The sequence below is a fragment of the Erpetoichthys calabaricus genome, chromosome 3, assembly GCF_900747795.2.
Source record: "Erpetoichthys calabaricus chromosome 3, fErpCal1.3, whole genome shotgun sequence".
Lineage (NCBI taxonomy): Eukaryota > Metazoa > Chordata > Cladistia > Polypteriformes > Polypteridae > Erpetoichthys > Erpetoichthys calabaricus.
In genome coordinates this window covers 47420711-47435763 of record NC_041396.2, presented here as the reverse complement: position 1 = coordinate 47435763, position 15053 = coordinate 47420711, and the positions used below count along the sequence as shown (strand labels likewise).

The following is a 15053-nucleotide window of genomic DNA, read 5'->3' as shown; positions in this document are numbered from 1 at the left end:
GGTTTTCAGTTTTACTTTTGTCCATTTGGTTTGTTTTATGTGTTATGTGTACACACAAAGTATTCACACCCCACAAATACTTTTCACATTTTATTGTGTTACTACTTCAACTCATGACGTTTTAATGTGTTTTTGTCAAAAAAAGTGTCATGTCAATGTGGAAAAAAACATACATTTTTATAGTTATTACTATGTGTTCATCATTGTTTGTCTCATCTTCTTCTTTATTCCCATTTCTCACAACTTCCTATAAAGATATACCCCTTTTTACCCATCCCTTATCATGCCATTACAAGTTAGAGTGGGAGAAAATCTAGTACAATTACAATTAATAAAAAGAGAACAGCAGAATTTTCTAATATGCTACAGAAAGATCTGTTTGCATGATCCCTTCATGCCAGCATGAAGACGCTTTCACTACCCAAAATGGCTTTCACATTTTTGGCCTATTAAAGTCATCTCATCTACATTAAAGCTAGAGAAAGTTTCTTGGAGTCAGATCAGAAGACTGTTGTGGGAGAGTGACAGTCTCGCAGCCTAGTTCTTCCAAATCTAAGCTTTACAGTCTGGCAGTGTGTAGGTGTGTGCAATGTTGCAAGAGAACACCTTTGTAATGCTTTGTGCTCATACATTAAAGACTGAGTTTGCCTCCTTATTTGTGTGTTAAATCCGTTATGTGAATTTATTCATTTTTTACACACTACAGTCTGCCCTGATTTTTGTATGTGTAGTAAATTGTTCAGCTTTTTTTGTGTTAGAAAACCCAGGCAGTCCTCATTTATAGACTACTACCTGCTCATAACCATCTTCATCCATCCCTCCTAATAAGATTGAAACAACTTAAGGATTGTTTTGTTGTTTATATATTAGTAATACGTGAGATTGATTTACTTAATTTGGTGATTTTCATGTAATTTTTGCCTAATATGCTCTACATACTTTATTATATACTTGAAGTAACTTGAGAAGAAAACAGTGTAATGGATGCATGGCATTGTGAACAGCAGTAAAGTGTCTCATTGTCTGGACTGAAAATTTGCATTTGAACCACATGTTTTTGAAAAGTTATAAACTGAATGGGTACCAGGTTGGTAATATACTTACTGAAACATGTTTGATGAGCTCTACACCAGTTGAACTTAGTATTAATATCTTAAAACAAGGTGGGTGGCAAAAAAGACAGAATTAAATGTACTGTTTTGCATGATAGTCAGAGCTGCATGTAATTTTTCCATGTCGTGTTCTTTATTTTGTTTGTTTTTTTATCCTTTTCATACAAATCGGGCAATGTAACCACTGTTTTGCTTGAAATCTGCTTATTTTGTATATAATTATTTTATAAATCAATTTTAAGCACAAGGTAAGCATAATACTTAACAACACTGAAATTGTGCTGACATTCTTCTTGCAAGCAGGGCTTCAGTTCTATCTGGCACTTAAGGTTTTTAGCATAATATCTTGGGCTTGGTTTGTGATTGACATTTAGTGAATCAGGAAACCATTGAGAATTTAGTCTACATAGCTTTCTGTCCACATGTTCTAGAGTACAATGCATAAGGCTACACAAACCTTTTATTTCAGCATTGTTAAACATTAAGAGGATTTTTGGAATTTGCATCTTTTTGTGATGCACATGAAAGAGTCTGTCATCCACACAGAGGTGTGCATTGCTACAGTTTTGAAAAATAGACATTAAACAATAGTTAATGTAATCGCTGAACTATAACGTGGCATATTTTATGATGGACGTAATAAAGTGGGCTGCAGTACCAACTTCTGATTCCACCAGTGGACAAGCACATCAAATTACTGACCAACTTTCTTTTAAAACTTTTCCGTAATGTTCATAGCACAATATAACTGACACTTTAAGTACAACAATTTAGTAGAGTTGGAACTTAACAATGGAGCATGTGGCTGGAGGGGCAGAAATGCATGTGCTTTGCAATGCATTTCTCTTTTTAAAAGAGAGTGCACATATTGCTGCATTAAAATAAATGTAATTTGGCCAAAACTGGCCTTGGCACCATGCCCATCTGATGTAGGCTTCATCCCTGAATGTCCTTCTGAAATTCAACATCTTAGTCCAGTCTATCTGGATGGCCTCTTGTCTTCATCAGCAGCAAAGAAGCAAGGTTTACAAATATCTTCTAGGTTATGCTAGTGACCACCATTAGTGAATCATTGACAAGTGCGTGTAAAAGGAGCTCGGCAGAAGATGCATTTCTTTATATTACCAGCAAGCCCCCGATTCTCGAAAGAATCGCATATCCAAGAATGGCAATCACTTTCTGTTCCCTCTGATACTTGGAGGGATGAAATATCATGGAGGGTGAGTGTGTCCTGGGACAGATAATTTAATTAAATAAACATATTTGTACTAAAGCGGTTTGTTTTTGGAGCTGTGACTCAGTTGTAGGCGCCTTCGTTTATTGTTTTCAGCCATGCAGTCGCGTGTTTGTTTTTCTATGGCTGTGTATTCAGCGAGAAGTCGTTTGCTGACGGCGGCGGATTCGCATGCTGAAGTGGCCATGCCGGTGGTTCTGGGCATAGAGGGCCACATTACTAAATGAACGTGGTATATGCAGTGGTGTGGGCGGTCGCGCTCGGGCGGCTGTACACTCTGGTGTGCACGCTGTACCTCAGGTTTAGTGTACAGGTTGTAGCCATGGTTAAGGTTTCATTTAATTAAATAAACATATTTGTACTACAGCGGTTTCTTTGTGTGGGCACCCTCGTTCATTCATTTTATCCATACGGGCTCGTTTACAGGTTGTAGCCATACGGGTTTATGTTTGTATTTAGTTGAGCGCTTTCATTGTGGATTCTATACTGTAATAGTGTAATGTGATTCAAATATGCGCTGAATCGTCTCGTTCTTGTTTTCTCTGTGGCTGTGTCGTTAGCTATGGGCTCAGATTTGTACAGCCTAAGCAAACGGCCGAGTCTGGTACATCTAGTCTAGCGGGTCATCGTGCGTGTGCCAATTAACTGCTATGTAAAATCTATATGGGTCTTCAAAGCGATCACACTGGTAGGCGGGAGATTCGTGACATCCGGTTTACAACGTTCTCGTTTCTGTGTTTTCTGTGGCTGTTTCGGTAGTTATAGGCGGGCTTGTTGCAGTGCGCGTGCGTCTTGATGCGCCCTGCGCCCATCCGGTTTACAACCTTCGGTTAGTAATATGGATTCCCTTATAATGAATATAGGTATCAAAATATACATTGTAATAAAAAAAAAAAAAAAAATAAATTAAGATAGACTGCTTGCTTTTTTTGTAATGTACAATGAACCTTTAGTTGTTAGTGTGTTTCCTTTGTCCATATTAAAACTAAGCCACTTTTGGTTAACTGAAATATTCTTTTATTAGTATTTATTATTAGTAGAATTTAATATTTAAAACTGTACTTAAAGAACTGAAAACTATAAGTATGTGTATATGTGTATGTGTGTATATATGTGTGTGTATGTGTATATATATATATATATATATATATATATATATATATATATATATATATATAAAATCATTACACTTCTGTTTCGTAGAATTTTGTCGTCATATCAGGGCAGTAAGCACTGTAAGCTACATGCCAGACTGCCAAGTTAAATACAGAGGTACTAGAGACTTGTTTTGGTTTTAGTGCTACTCAAAGATAACGTATTTTGCACTTTTGTGATATGACACTGATTCAATCTTGTTACGAAAATGTGAAATGGAGAAAAAAAAGCATAATTTTACCTTTGCTACTTTTCTTTAGTATTGCTCCAGGACTGCCATTAACCCCACTTCCATCCACTCCCTGAACCCATGTCAGTATGTATAAATCAAGGAAACGAATATCAGTACCACGTACTGACATGTGGCACGGTGTTGTGAACTGTGTAATTTGAAACTTTTGAATAAAATTTTATTTCTCAAAATTTGTAAAGGTTGTCTATACATACGGTATTTGAGATTTTTTATATATATATATATATATATATATATATATATATATATATATATATATAAAAATATGTAAATTCTTTAGGTTCACACTTAACATTTTTGAATTATTCTTTCGTAATATGAAAATGCTGCCCCAACCAAAGTACTGCCTGAGGTGATTGCCTTGTTGCCAGCCCTGGATGTGATATTTTATTTAACATGTTAAAACAGGCCACATTAATGTGTTAACTTTCCCAGACCTAATTTTTATGTATATTATGGGTGTGTGTGTGTGTTTATAATGGTATATTTTTCATGTAGTGGTGTAGGAGGTATAGCTACTATACTATAGCTATTCCAGTGCCTTGTTGTCTGTGTGGAATTTGTACATTCTCTTTTCATCTATCTGGAGTTTCCTCTGGGGACCCTTATACATGCACCAAATAATGAACATGAATACTAGACCAAAAAAAATATTTTAGTTAGTAAAGGATAAATCTAGTTCTGAATCTCTTTTTTTTAAATGGATAAATTTTTCATTCAGATTTTTTTCTTCCATCCTTGGGCAAGACTGTGTACGAGAATAAAGCAAACATATGGTTGGCTTCAGTCAGCAAGTTTATTCTAGGAAGCAGATAAATAGTTTTCATGCTGCTCTCCTACACAGATTTAGATTCTAGGGGCTGGGCTTTCACTGTCGCTAGAGAAAGTTTTACTGTAATTTTGAAAACTATATATTGTGGCAACTACTCGTTGACCATGAGGCTTATAAAATTAGCGAATGTGCAGGATTGTGTGAAAGTGGAAGTATTTGACAGACCTTTGGTTTTTACAAATCAAACTGCTCTTTTTATGTAAGTTGCCCTTACATTGCATTCTTCTTTATTTTTGTTTTATTTATTTTAATTTATATATAACTGAAATTTACTATTTGTATCATGTAATTAAATTGAGAACTTTAAATTTCTGCTGATGAAAAATCCGTTAACATGGCAAGCTTGTCATTTATTCAGTTAGCTGAATAAATAAAAAAAAATACTTCAATTTTTCTAGAAAAAAGTAAAAGTTTAAATTTGGTTAGTGCCAAAGGTTTTGCAGGGCAACTCAGATTGCTGTTTCTTGCAACCAAGCATATATCAGTAAAATTGAACATTGTTCTATTTTTCTGTATGCCATATTTTTCTTTGATAATTTTGCCCTCCTCAGTTCATTTAAGTCCTGTGTTTTGAATACACAACGAGCAGTTTTGCTTTACTATTAGTGTTCCTGAATCTTTGTGTGGCATTGTGTGATATTCCTCATTACAAGGAATAAATTAAAGTATTAAGACTATTGCTATATATTAACATTTGATTCTGTTCTGTGCTTTAGTTGTTGATTTTTATTCCTGTATAAACTAATTTCTATTAAGGTGTTTTCTTTTTACATTTAATAATGTAAGTTTATTGGAGTTATCTAAGAAATATGAAAAAAGGCGAGACCCTCTAGGCCTTGCATTATTGACATAATTGGTTGCAGCTCTGGTTTATTAGGGAATATTACTATCTTTAATGCTCACTTCTCTTTCTACCCTGACATCATGTTGTGTAGTTGTTGTGAATGTCTCCCTGAATGACTTGTGGCTTATTTAAAAGAATAATTCCCATGTCCTGGTAATGCCCTATGTAAAATTTTTGCTATTCAAAAACCATTCAGTTTAATTATATCCAGTTACATCACTTTTTTGGTAAACATTATCGCTTAAAACTCTTCCGTCTTAAATTCCTAGCTAAATTGTTTAAAAGGAATACCATGCTACATTATAGCTGTCTTCTCAATGGTTCTTGTTTTCTGGATTTGCCCCAGTCCATCTGCTATGAGCTGATATTACTTGAGTCCTAAAATGATAATCTTGCAATACACATATATTTGTAAAGTTTTGAAATATATGAAATATACATGTAATATAGTGTAAGCTTTTCTTTGTTTGATTGAAGATTTAATGAAAATCGTATCCCAAGAGGCAAAATTATTGATGTATTAAAAATAATCTGAGAAAATCTTTCTGTAAACTTTCTGTTTGTAGTGAAAATACATTTCAGGTATTATTATGTTCTCCACAGAAAGGCTAGCAATAGGGGTGGGCGGTATGACCAAAATTCTATATCACGGTATTTTTCTAAATTATCCCGGTTTCACGGTATTCGACGGTGTTTTTTTCCCCATGCATGAGTGGATGTTAACCACATTTTCCACTGCAATTACTGGCTAAGAATAACCTATTCCACTGTCAAGAGTATTGTACACTGTACAAAAAAAACATTTTAATGTGCACGCAAGTATTAATAGTTCCTCCCCCAAACTATGCGACTCTTTAATTCCACCAGGGGGGGTATCTATCTATCTATCTATCTATCTATCTATCTATCTATCTATCTATCTATCTATCTATCTATCTATCTATCTATCTATCTATCTATCTATCTATCTATCTATCTATCTATCTATCTATCTATCTATCTATCTATCTATCTATCTATCTATCTATCTATCTATCTATCTATCTATCTATCTATCTATCTATCTATCTATCTATCTATCTATCTATCTATCTATCTATCTATCTATCTATCTATCTATCTATCTATCTATCTATCTATCTATCTATCTATCTATCTATCTATCTATCTATCTATCTATCTATCTATCTATCTATCTATCTATCTATCTATCTATCTATCTATCTATCTATCTATCTATCACAGTTTTGCATTGCCCCATAAAGTGATAGTTTTCAAGGGGGTGGCACTAATGGAGAAGGTATCACATTGCTTGACAGATGCAGTCAAAATATAGAACCTTTTTATTGAACAAATTTTGCAAAAACAAACTATTTTTGACAACATATTTTCAACCATACAAAGAGGCATTTACACTTAATAAAATATCCAGAAGTGCTTGTCAAAAATTGTATTTCACCGAATATGTCTTAGAAAAAGGAATAAATTGTAAATATTTTTTGTAAACCAACTACACTTTCTGTTAATGTTAACAATCTCTGTCCACTGACACGTTAAAGTGACTTTTTAAACAACTTTATCATCATTAAACTGCATAATATTTAAACTAATAAATAATAACAATAAAATAAATAATAGTATTATTACTGATAGTTGCACTATTACTTCAAGACTTCAAGCCCAGGTGCATTACACAGTATTCACCAAATTAAAATAAAATAAAACAAGTGCAACTTGGTGATGACATCTTTACCAACTGAACCATCATTTAGGCAAACTGCATTAATATGGACCTTGCTTCAAGCTAAGCTATACTGGGAAGAAAAAAACAAACTATATTTTGAGAACAAGGTCAACATTTCCACTTTATTCTCGCCGTTTTATGTCGAGATTAAAGTCAACATTTCCACTTTATTCTCATAGTTTACTTCATAATTAAAGTAGAATGTCGTAAACTAAACTTCTTCCTAAAATCAATGTTTAATCAAGTACTTAATTTACCCCGTCATAAATTAATGCAGCACATTAAATGCTTTGTGTTACGTTCCCCAACCCAGTGGTTAATCACTACGCTTCTTAAACTGACTTCCTCCGCACTAAGCGAAGACAGCGATCACCATACAGAATCCATTCACTTCATGATATTCCTGCTTTCTGAAAATTTAGAATGCTAAGATAAACACTTGATATCATTTTCATGATGAAATGCATTAAAGCAGGTATTACACATGCACGGTAGTGAGGCGGTAGTGCTGCTCCCTCGCAGTAAGGGGTCCCCAGGTGTATGTTCAGTGTAGAGAACTTTATGGCAGGTGTGACGAGGCTCCAAAAAACTGGATGTATGAATAGCTATCGCACAGGTTTAACTTAAAATATTGTGTAAATGTTGGGTTTATGATCTGCTGGTCGGAGACACGAACACAGAATTCAATGCATGTTCTTCTGAGCGGGCTATCTTTATTGGATGCATGCTGTCTCTATCTGACGTACCAAAACCCCAGTTCCTATCCTTCCTTTTTCTTTCACCACATAACCAATCACCACACGATAAACGTCTTTGTGAAATTAAAATTAGTTATAAACTTAGCCCACGGAGTGTTCAGAACTTTAAAAATATCTTCGTTATAAATGTTTAATTATGCCATCCATTCAGAGTTGCGCCCATCTCTGAACGAGTCGCCAGCACATTGCAGGATGAATACAAGCAAAACATACACTAGCAGGGTCAATATAGCACAACAAAACTCCACATCCTACATGACTTTGAAAGGAAACTGAAGCACGCCGAGTAAACCCACCAGAAAAACATGCAAATGCAAGGCAGGCACGCTGCCGTGCCCCCATATGATTAATGCATGCTTTAATGCATTTCACCATGAAAATTATATTAAGTATTTATCTTAGCATTCTAAATGTTCAGAGAGCAGGAAGATCATGAAGTGAATGTATTCTGTGCGGCGATCGCTGCCGGCGCCTCCTCTTAGTGCAAGAAGAAGTCAGTTTAAGAATCACTTAACACAAAGCATTTAATGTGCTATATACCTTATGACGGAGTTTGAGAAAATCTAGTAAATTAAATATTCATTTTACGATGAAGTTTAGTTTACGATGTTCTACTTTAATGACAAGTTACGAGAATAAAGTCAACATGTCGACTTTATTCTCGTCATAAGCGTCAAGATTAAAGTGGTGTCACAAGAATGAGACATCACACACTGATAAAGGGTTGGGGCAGCCACCCGTATAATATGGTATCCTGGCTGCAACGTTGAAAATGCAAATATAGAGCACTGATGTGCATACAACAGAGTCCACAACAAGACTGACACATAAGGGAAACGGTTAGACTTTTAAAGGGGAAGACAGGAAGTGAGGTCGTATGGGTCTGGCTCAGGATCATCGGTCATTGGTTCAAGCCCGGAGGTGACATCACAGGGGCCAGAGCCGGTAAGGTCTTCTTCCATTGGCTCGGTCCCGGAAGTGACGTCATGAGAGCCAGGTGAGATCTCCCGGGAATGGTCTACAGGCAAGGGAAAAAAAGAATCAGTGCACTCTGCCACATCTCGGCATGCCTCAGAACTTCCTTCCCTCGAGCCCTTTAGCTGCCTCCCATGCGCACGTGTGTGACAAGGCCCCCCCCTTAGCCCAGACCCATCGGGTCGGGCGGACCCAACCGAGAGGTCGTGAACCTGAGAAAGAGCATCAGCATTGGCATGGAGATGACCCCGACGATGGATGAGCGAAAACTTGTACGGCTGTAGGTCAAGAAACCACCTGGTGACCCGCGGATTCGACTCCTTGTGCAGGGCCATCCACTGTAGGGGTGCATGGTCCGTGACAAGGGTGAATTCCCGGCCCAACAGGTAGTACCTAAGCTGAGTAATCGCCCACTTAATCGCCAAGGCCTCCCTTTCCACCGCTGCATACCTGGTCTCCCGATCCAACAGTTTCCGGCTCAGGAACATGACGGGGTATTCCACACCATCGACGCTTTGGCTCAGCACGGCCCCCAGGCCTGTGTCCGAAGCGTCCGTCTGGAGGATGAAAGGCAGAGAAAAGTTAGGTGCTTTCAGAATGGGTGTGGACGTAAGGGCCTGCTTCAAGTCACTAAATGCAGCGCCAGTCTTTTCAGTCCATACCACTATGTTCGGGGCCCTCTTCTTTGTTAAATCCGTCAAGGGCGCCGCTCTCTCCGAGAATCGGTGTACGAACCGGCGGTAGTACCCCGCTAACCCGAGAAAGGCTTGGACTTGCCGCTTGGTTCGCGGACGGGGCCATTTCAAAATGGCATCTACTTTTGAGCACTGTGGCCTCACAGTACCCCGACCCACCAGGTAGCCTAAATATTTGGCTTCGCTTAATCCAAAGAAACATTTCTTGGGGTTAATCCGGAGCCCGGCCTCACCAAGTGCCCGCAATACCGCTCGAACCTGCTGTACGTGCTCCTTCCATGTGCTGGAATAGATGACTACGTCATCGAGGTAGGCAGCACTGTATGAGTTGTGAGGTCGGAGCACTTTGTCCACCAGACGCTGGAAGGTTGCTGGAGCCCCGTGTAACCCAAATGGAAGGACACGATACTGCCAGTGTCCGCTAGGGGTGCTAAACGCGGTTTTTTCCTTTGCGGAGTCCGTTAAAGGAACCTGCCAGTACCCCTTAGTCATGTCAAGTGTGGTCAAGTATCAAGCCTGCCCAAGCCTCTCGAGGAGGTCGTCCACTCGCGGCATTGGATAGGCATCAAATTGGGAGACTTGATTAAGCCGACGGAAGTCATTGCAAAACCTCCAACTTCCGTCAGGCTTGCCGACTAGCACAATGGGACTGGACCAGGGACTATAACTTTCCTCAATCACACCTAGATCCAGCATGCGCTTAATCTCAAGCTCCACTTCAGCCCTTTTTGCCTCAGGAAGACGATACGGGCGTTCTCGGACAATAACCCCGGGCTCTGTCACTATGTTGTGCTCAATCAGAGAGGTCCTTCCAGGGTTTTCACTGACTACCTCCCGAACAGTCCGGATAACTGTTTCCAGCTCCTGCCGTTGTCTAGGACTTAAGTCCGTACCAAAGTTAAGGTTAGTAGTGTGAGCGAAGAGTGAGCGGTGCTGGCCGGAGGAGGGATCGGGCTCCCTGTCCTTCCACGGTTTCAGCAGGTTGATATGATAAACCCGCTCCCTCGGCCGACGATTGGGTTGACTCACCAAATAGTCGACGAGGCCCTTCCTCTCCTTAATTTCGTAGGGGCCTTGCCAATGGGCAAGCAACTTAGAGTGGGAGGTAGGCACTAGAACCATGACTTGATCTCCCGGTTGGAACTCCCGGAGAGACGTGCCACGGTTGTAACAACGGACCTGTGCTGCTTGTGCCGCTTCCATGTGACTTTTATGGAGGGGTCTAATCTTTCCAAATCTATCGCGTAATTGCGCGATATATTCCAATATATTTGTAGTGGGAAGAGCCTCTTCTTCCCATCCTTCCTTTAGAATATCTAATATGCCCCGGGGTTGTCACCCATACAGTAACTCAAAAGGGGAGAACCCCGTGGAGGCTTGTGGGACTACCCAATAGGCAAAAAGGACGAGGGGGAGGAGCTGATCCCAGTTCCTTCCATCCTCGCTGACCACTTTATGCAGCATCTGTTTGAGAGTCTGATTAAATCTCTCCACTAGACCGTCGGTTTGAGGATGATACACCGCGGTCTTTAAATGCTTTATTTTCAGTAACTTGGCAGTCTCCTTGAACGTCTCCGAGGTGAAAGGTGTCCCCTGGTCCGTCAAGACTTCCTTGGGGATACCCACGCGCGAAAAGACCCCTAGTAACTCCCGTGCGATGGCTTTCGAGGTAGCTGAGCGCAACGGAACAGCTTCGGGGTATTTGGTAGCGTAATCCACGAGGACCAGGATGTATTTGTGTCCTCGGGCTGAGGGCTCTAAGGGTCTGACTATATCGACCCCAATTCGATGGAAGGGAACATCAATCAGGGGAATAGGAACGAGAGGAGCACGGTCACTTCTTGGAATTTGTCGCAATTGACACTCCGGGCAGGAAGTGCAAAAGCGACAAACCTCCTCATTGATTCCCGGCCAGTAGAAACGGAGCTTAATCCGCTCCAGGGTTTTTTCGGTGCCCAAGTGGCCACCTAGGAGATGGGCGTGTGCTAACTCGCAGACCTGCCGCTGGAAGGTTCGCGGGATTAGCAGTAGCCGTCTCTCCTGCCCCTCATGCATCGCTACCCGATAAAGAAAGTCATTTTCTACAACAAAGTAAGGACCCTGTGGCATGGACTGATTAGTGCGCTGGCTGTTGACTAGCACCACTGCATTTTTTGCAAACTTCAGGGAATCGTCATTCCACTGCTCTCTTTTAAAAGAGGCCGGCGTGTCTCTAAATTGAAACCGTAGCATGGGGAGAGGGTCTGAGTCGACCTCAAGGGGCGTGGTTTCCACCCGCTCCGTCGCGGCGTCTGTGGATCACGTATCAGCACGCGACGGCCCGGGGGTTGCCACGTCACTCAGGCCGGCCGCTTCATCTCTCTCTGCCGGCTGATTACACAGCGTGGAGGCAGCTTGAGACGGCTCATCTCCGTCCACAACTAGGCCCAAGTGAACCCCGGGAGTGGTATGTGTCTTACCACTTTTAATGTTAGGCCAGTCGTGCCCAAATACCACCGGGAACGGAGGATCGGGAAGGATTGCCACGGTCACTTTCTGTACCGATCCTCCGTAGCTGATGACACAAGCGGCAGTCTTGTACCAGCGGGTTTCACCGTGGACACAGGTTATACCGGTCTTAGCTTTCAACCACTGTCGCGGTAGCACAAAACGGCGAGCCACAATGGAAATGTTGCTGCCGGTATCGAATAGAGCTGTAGTTTTAAAGCCGTTAACGATCACCACGTCAGTGTGTGGGAGCGTCAACAGGTTTGTCAGAGCACACCAATCCCTCTTCCCCCTCCACCTGCAGTCCACCTCGTTCCCAAGCGGTTTGCGTGTCCGCCGCTCCGGGGACATCGGCACAAGCTCTGGTTTGTACAGGGAGGGGCTAGGTCTCGGGACACACTCCGGTTGAGTTTGACCTAGGGACGGTTCAGCTCCCCCAGATTGTGAGGCCCCCCTACATCTTTCTATGAGCTCTATGAGCTCTATCTTGTTTTTATATTGTCTACCCCAGACCGGCTGGGTGAAACCCTGGGGTAGCGTTTGTAATAATATGAAGCAGGCCACTTTCTCTATCACCTGCCAAGGCTTCAGTTCCTGTGGCCTTAGCCACTGCCTTACCTTTGCCCATAGGGACCAGGCTTGTTGTGAGGTCGGCCTCTCAGGGTCGAACCTCCAGTTTTCCAGGTCACTCACCTGCCAGTCTGGGGCACCCCATGGTAGGTAATGGGGTTCTGGCTTCACAGGGAGGCGGGCACTCTCCTCCAAGAGAGCATAAACAGCGCCCCCGGCCTCGCCCTTCCGAAGCAGCCCATGTCTGTGAGCCCCTCCTGCACACCCGCCAACCTGCCTAGGTTGCCTAGCAGAGCATGCTGCGGGCAAAGCCTGTACCGGGTCACACCGAAACGCGGAACACCCTCCCCGCCTGAAAACTCGGTCCCGGTATGCTCCCACCTGGGTATGTTGCACGTCCTGTCCCCTTCTCTCCCGGGACTTCTCCATCCTGCCGACTACGCCAGTGTCACAAGAATGAGACATCACACACTGATAAAGGGTTGGGGCAGCCACCCGTATAATATGGTATCCTGGCTGCAACGTTGAAAATGCAAATATAGAGCACTGATGTGCATACAACAGAGTCCACAACAAGACTGACACATAAGGGAAACGGTTAGACTTTTAAAGGGGAAGACAGGAAGTGAGGTCGTATGGGTCTGGCTCAGGACCATCGGTCATTGGTTCAAGCCCGGAGGTGACATCACAGGGGCCGGAGCCGGTAAGGTCTTCTTCCATTGGCTCGGTCCCGGAAGTGACGTCATGAGAGCCAGGTGAGATCTCCCGGGAATGGTCTACAGGCAAGGGAAAAAAAGAATCAGTGCACTCTGCCACATCCTGGCATGCCTCAGAACTTCCTTCCCTCGAGCCCTTTAGTTGCCTCCCATGCGCACGTGTGTGACAGTGGAAATGTCGAGAATAAAGTCAACATGTCGTCACACTATTACACAGTACCCAGGTACATTACACTGTATTGAAAACAAATAAAACAAGTACAACTTGGCTTGCAGTATTATCCAGTAGTATAGAAACAGTATTTACACATCTGACCTTTTAAAACTAAAGTATCTCCAGGCGACGGACGTGACTCCTTTTTTTCGGCAAAAGTTCTTCTGTTCATCATGTTCAACTTTATTGTCGGCTTCAGTTTCGGAATGCTACCTATTTGGTGGTGTAGCAGTGAAAAAGAGCCCTAGTGCAACAAATCTGTGTTTAGCGGTGTAGCAGTGAAAAAGGTCCCCACTTGAACAGTTTCCCGCTGCGCCACGTTCCGAACGTCATTTAGGCAATTTAAACCGGTGTTGCGGTATAAGAAAAAACCATATTATAAAAAAAATAAAAAACGGTTTTCGGTATGAACCGGTATACCGCCCAGCACTAGCTAGCAATATTCAGTTGTTCTACATAATATAACCACCAATTTACGTTTAGGATTCATTCCTTTTTCTGTCTGCCTGCCTGTACAGATTACACTCTTCATTATAAATGGAAACTGACAGCTTATCCTCTAGAGTAGCATGGGCACTTGTCTTTTTTTTTTTTCTTCTTTTTCTTTTTTGCTCTTCATGTTTTTTTATCCCCAGCCTCCTGGTCATTGTATGCTTAATTACAGACAGATACTCAGAAATATTTTCACATATTGGACATCCATAGTGTGGTGCTATAAGATTATCTGTCATTAGTTCAGTTTAAAACTTTATAGGTTGGTTTGTTTGCTGCCTTACTGTATTGGTCATGTGGGCCTCAGTAAACTAATTAGTAATGAACCTAAATCGTCTGGTAGTTGATAATAAGTTCTCTGCTTGTTTTAAAAATACATGTTAAAAGCAGTACATTTCGTTTTTTTAATCTTCAAGCATAGGTTAAAATTACTTTAAGATGTTAAAATTTTACATTCTAACGCAGTCAAAGTCTCATAGTAATCTTTCGTAGTAACTCTGCACATATTAAATTATTGAAGTACATTCACTCATTTTTATGAATATGTCTCTTTACTGCTACACATCCAATTTTATTAGCCAGTAGTAAAGCCCATTGTGCCAATATGGCTTTGTATATGACACTGTCACCTGAACAGTTTAATTGGTAAATATTCCTGAACAGGTGCAATGCAGAAAGAATGCACTTTTTAATCGGGTTGCTTGCGTATATTTTGAAGAACTCAAATCTGACCTTGCTTCTCTCTCCTTAAGACCCAGGTAGAGCTCTTTTCTTGAACTTTTGGTTCCCCTGTAGAAAGCTCCAAGTCCTTTTTAATTGCACATTCCCTTTGTTTCCTTGCTTTTTGCCTCTTCCCTTCACTGTGCAGAAAGTGCTTTTTTTACTTTAAATCAACAGCTATTTTGTTTTTCTGGTGAAATTTTAGTTTCTAACTCATTTGTTTAAATTCCATTTTACATTTAGCTTCCTTCA

General features: G+C 41.1%; 1 protein-coding gene across 1 annotated transcript in view; it reads left to right on the top strand.

Annotated features, from left to right (window-relative positions):
* The first annotated feature begins 4653 nt into the window (after nucleotides 1–4653).
* enah (ENAH actin regulator) overlaps nucleotides 4654–15053 on the top strand; it is a 211774-nt gene continuing 201374 nt past the window's right edge. Inside the window, 1 exon segment of the mRNA XM_051925592.1 lies at nucleotides 4654–4785. Within this exon segment, the coding sequence (XP_051781552.1) occupies nucleotides 4691–4785 (95 nt within the window). The 5' untranslated portion in view covers nucleotides 4654–4690.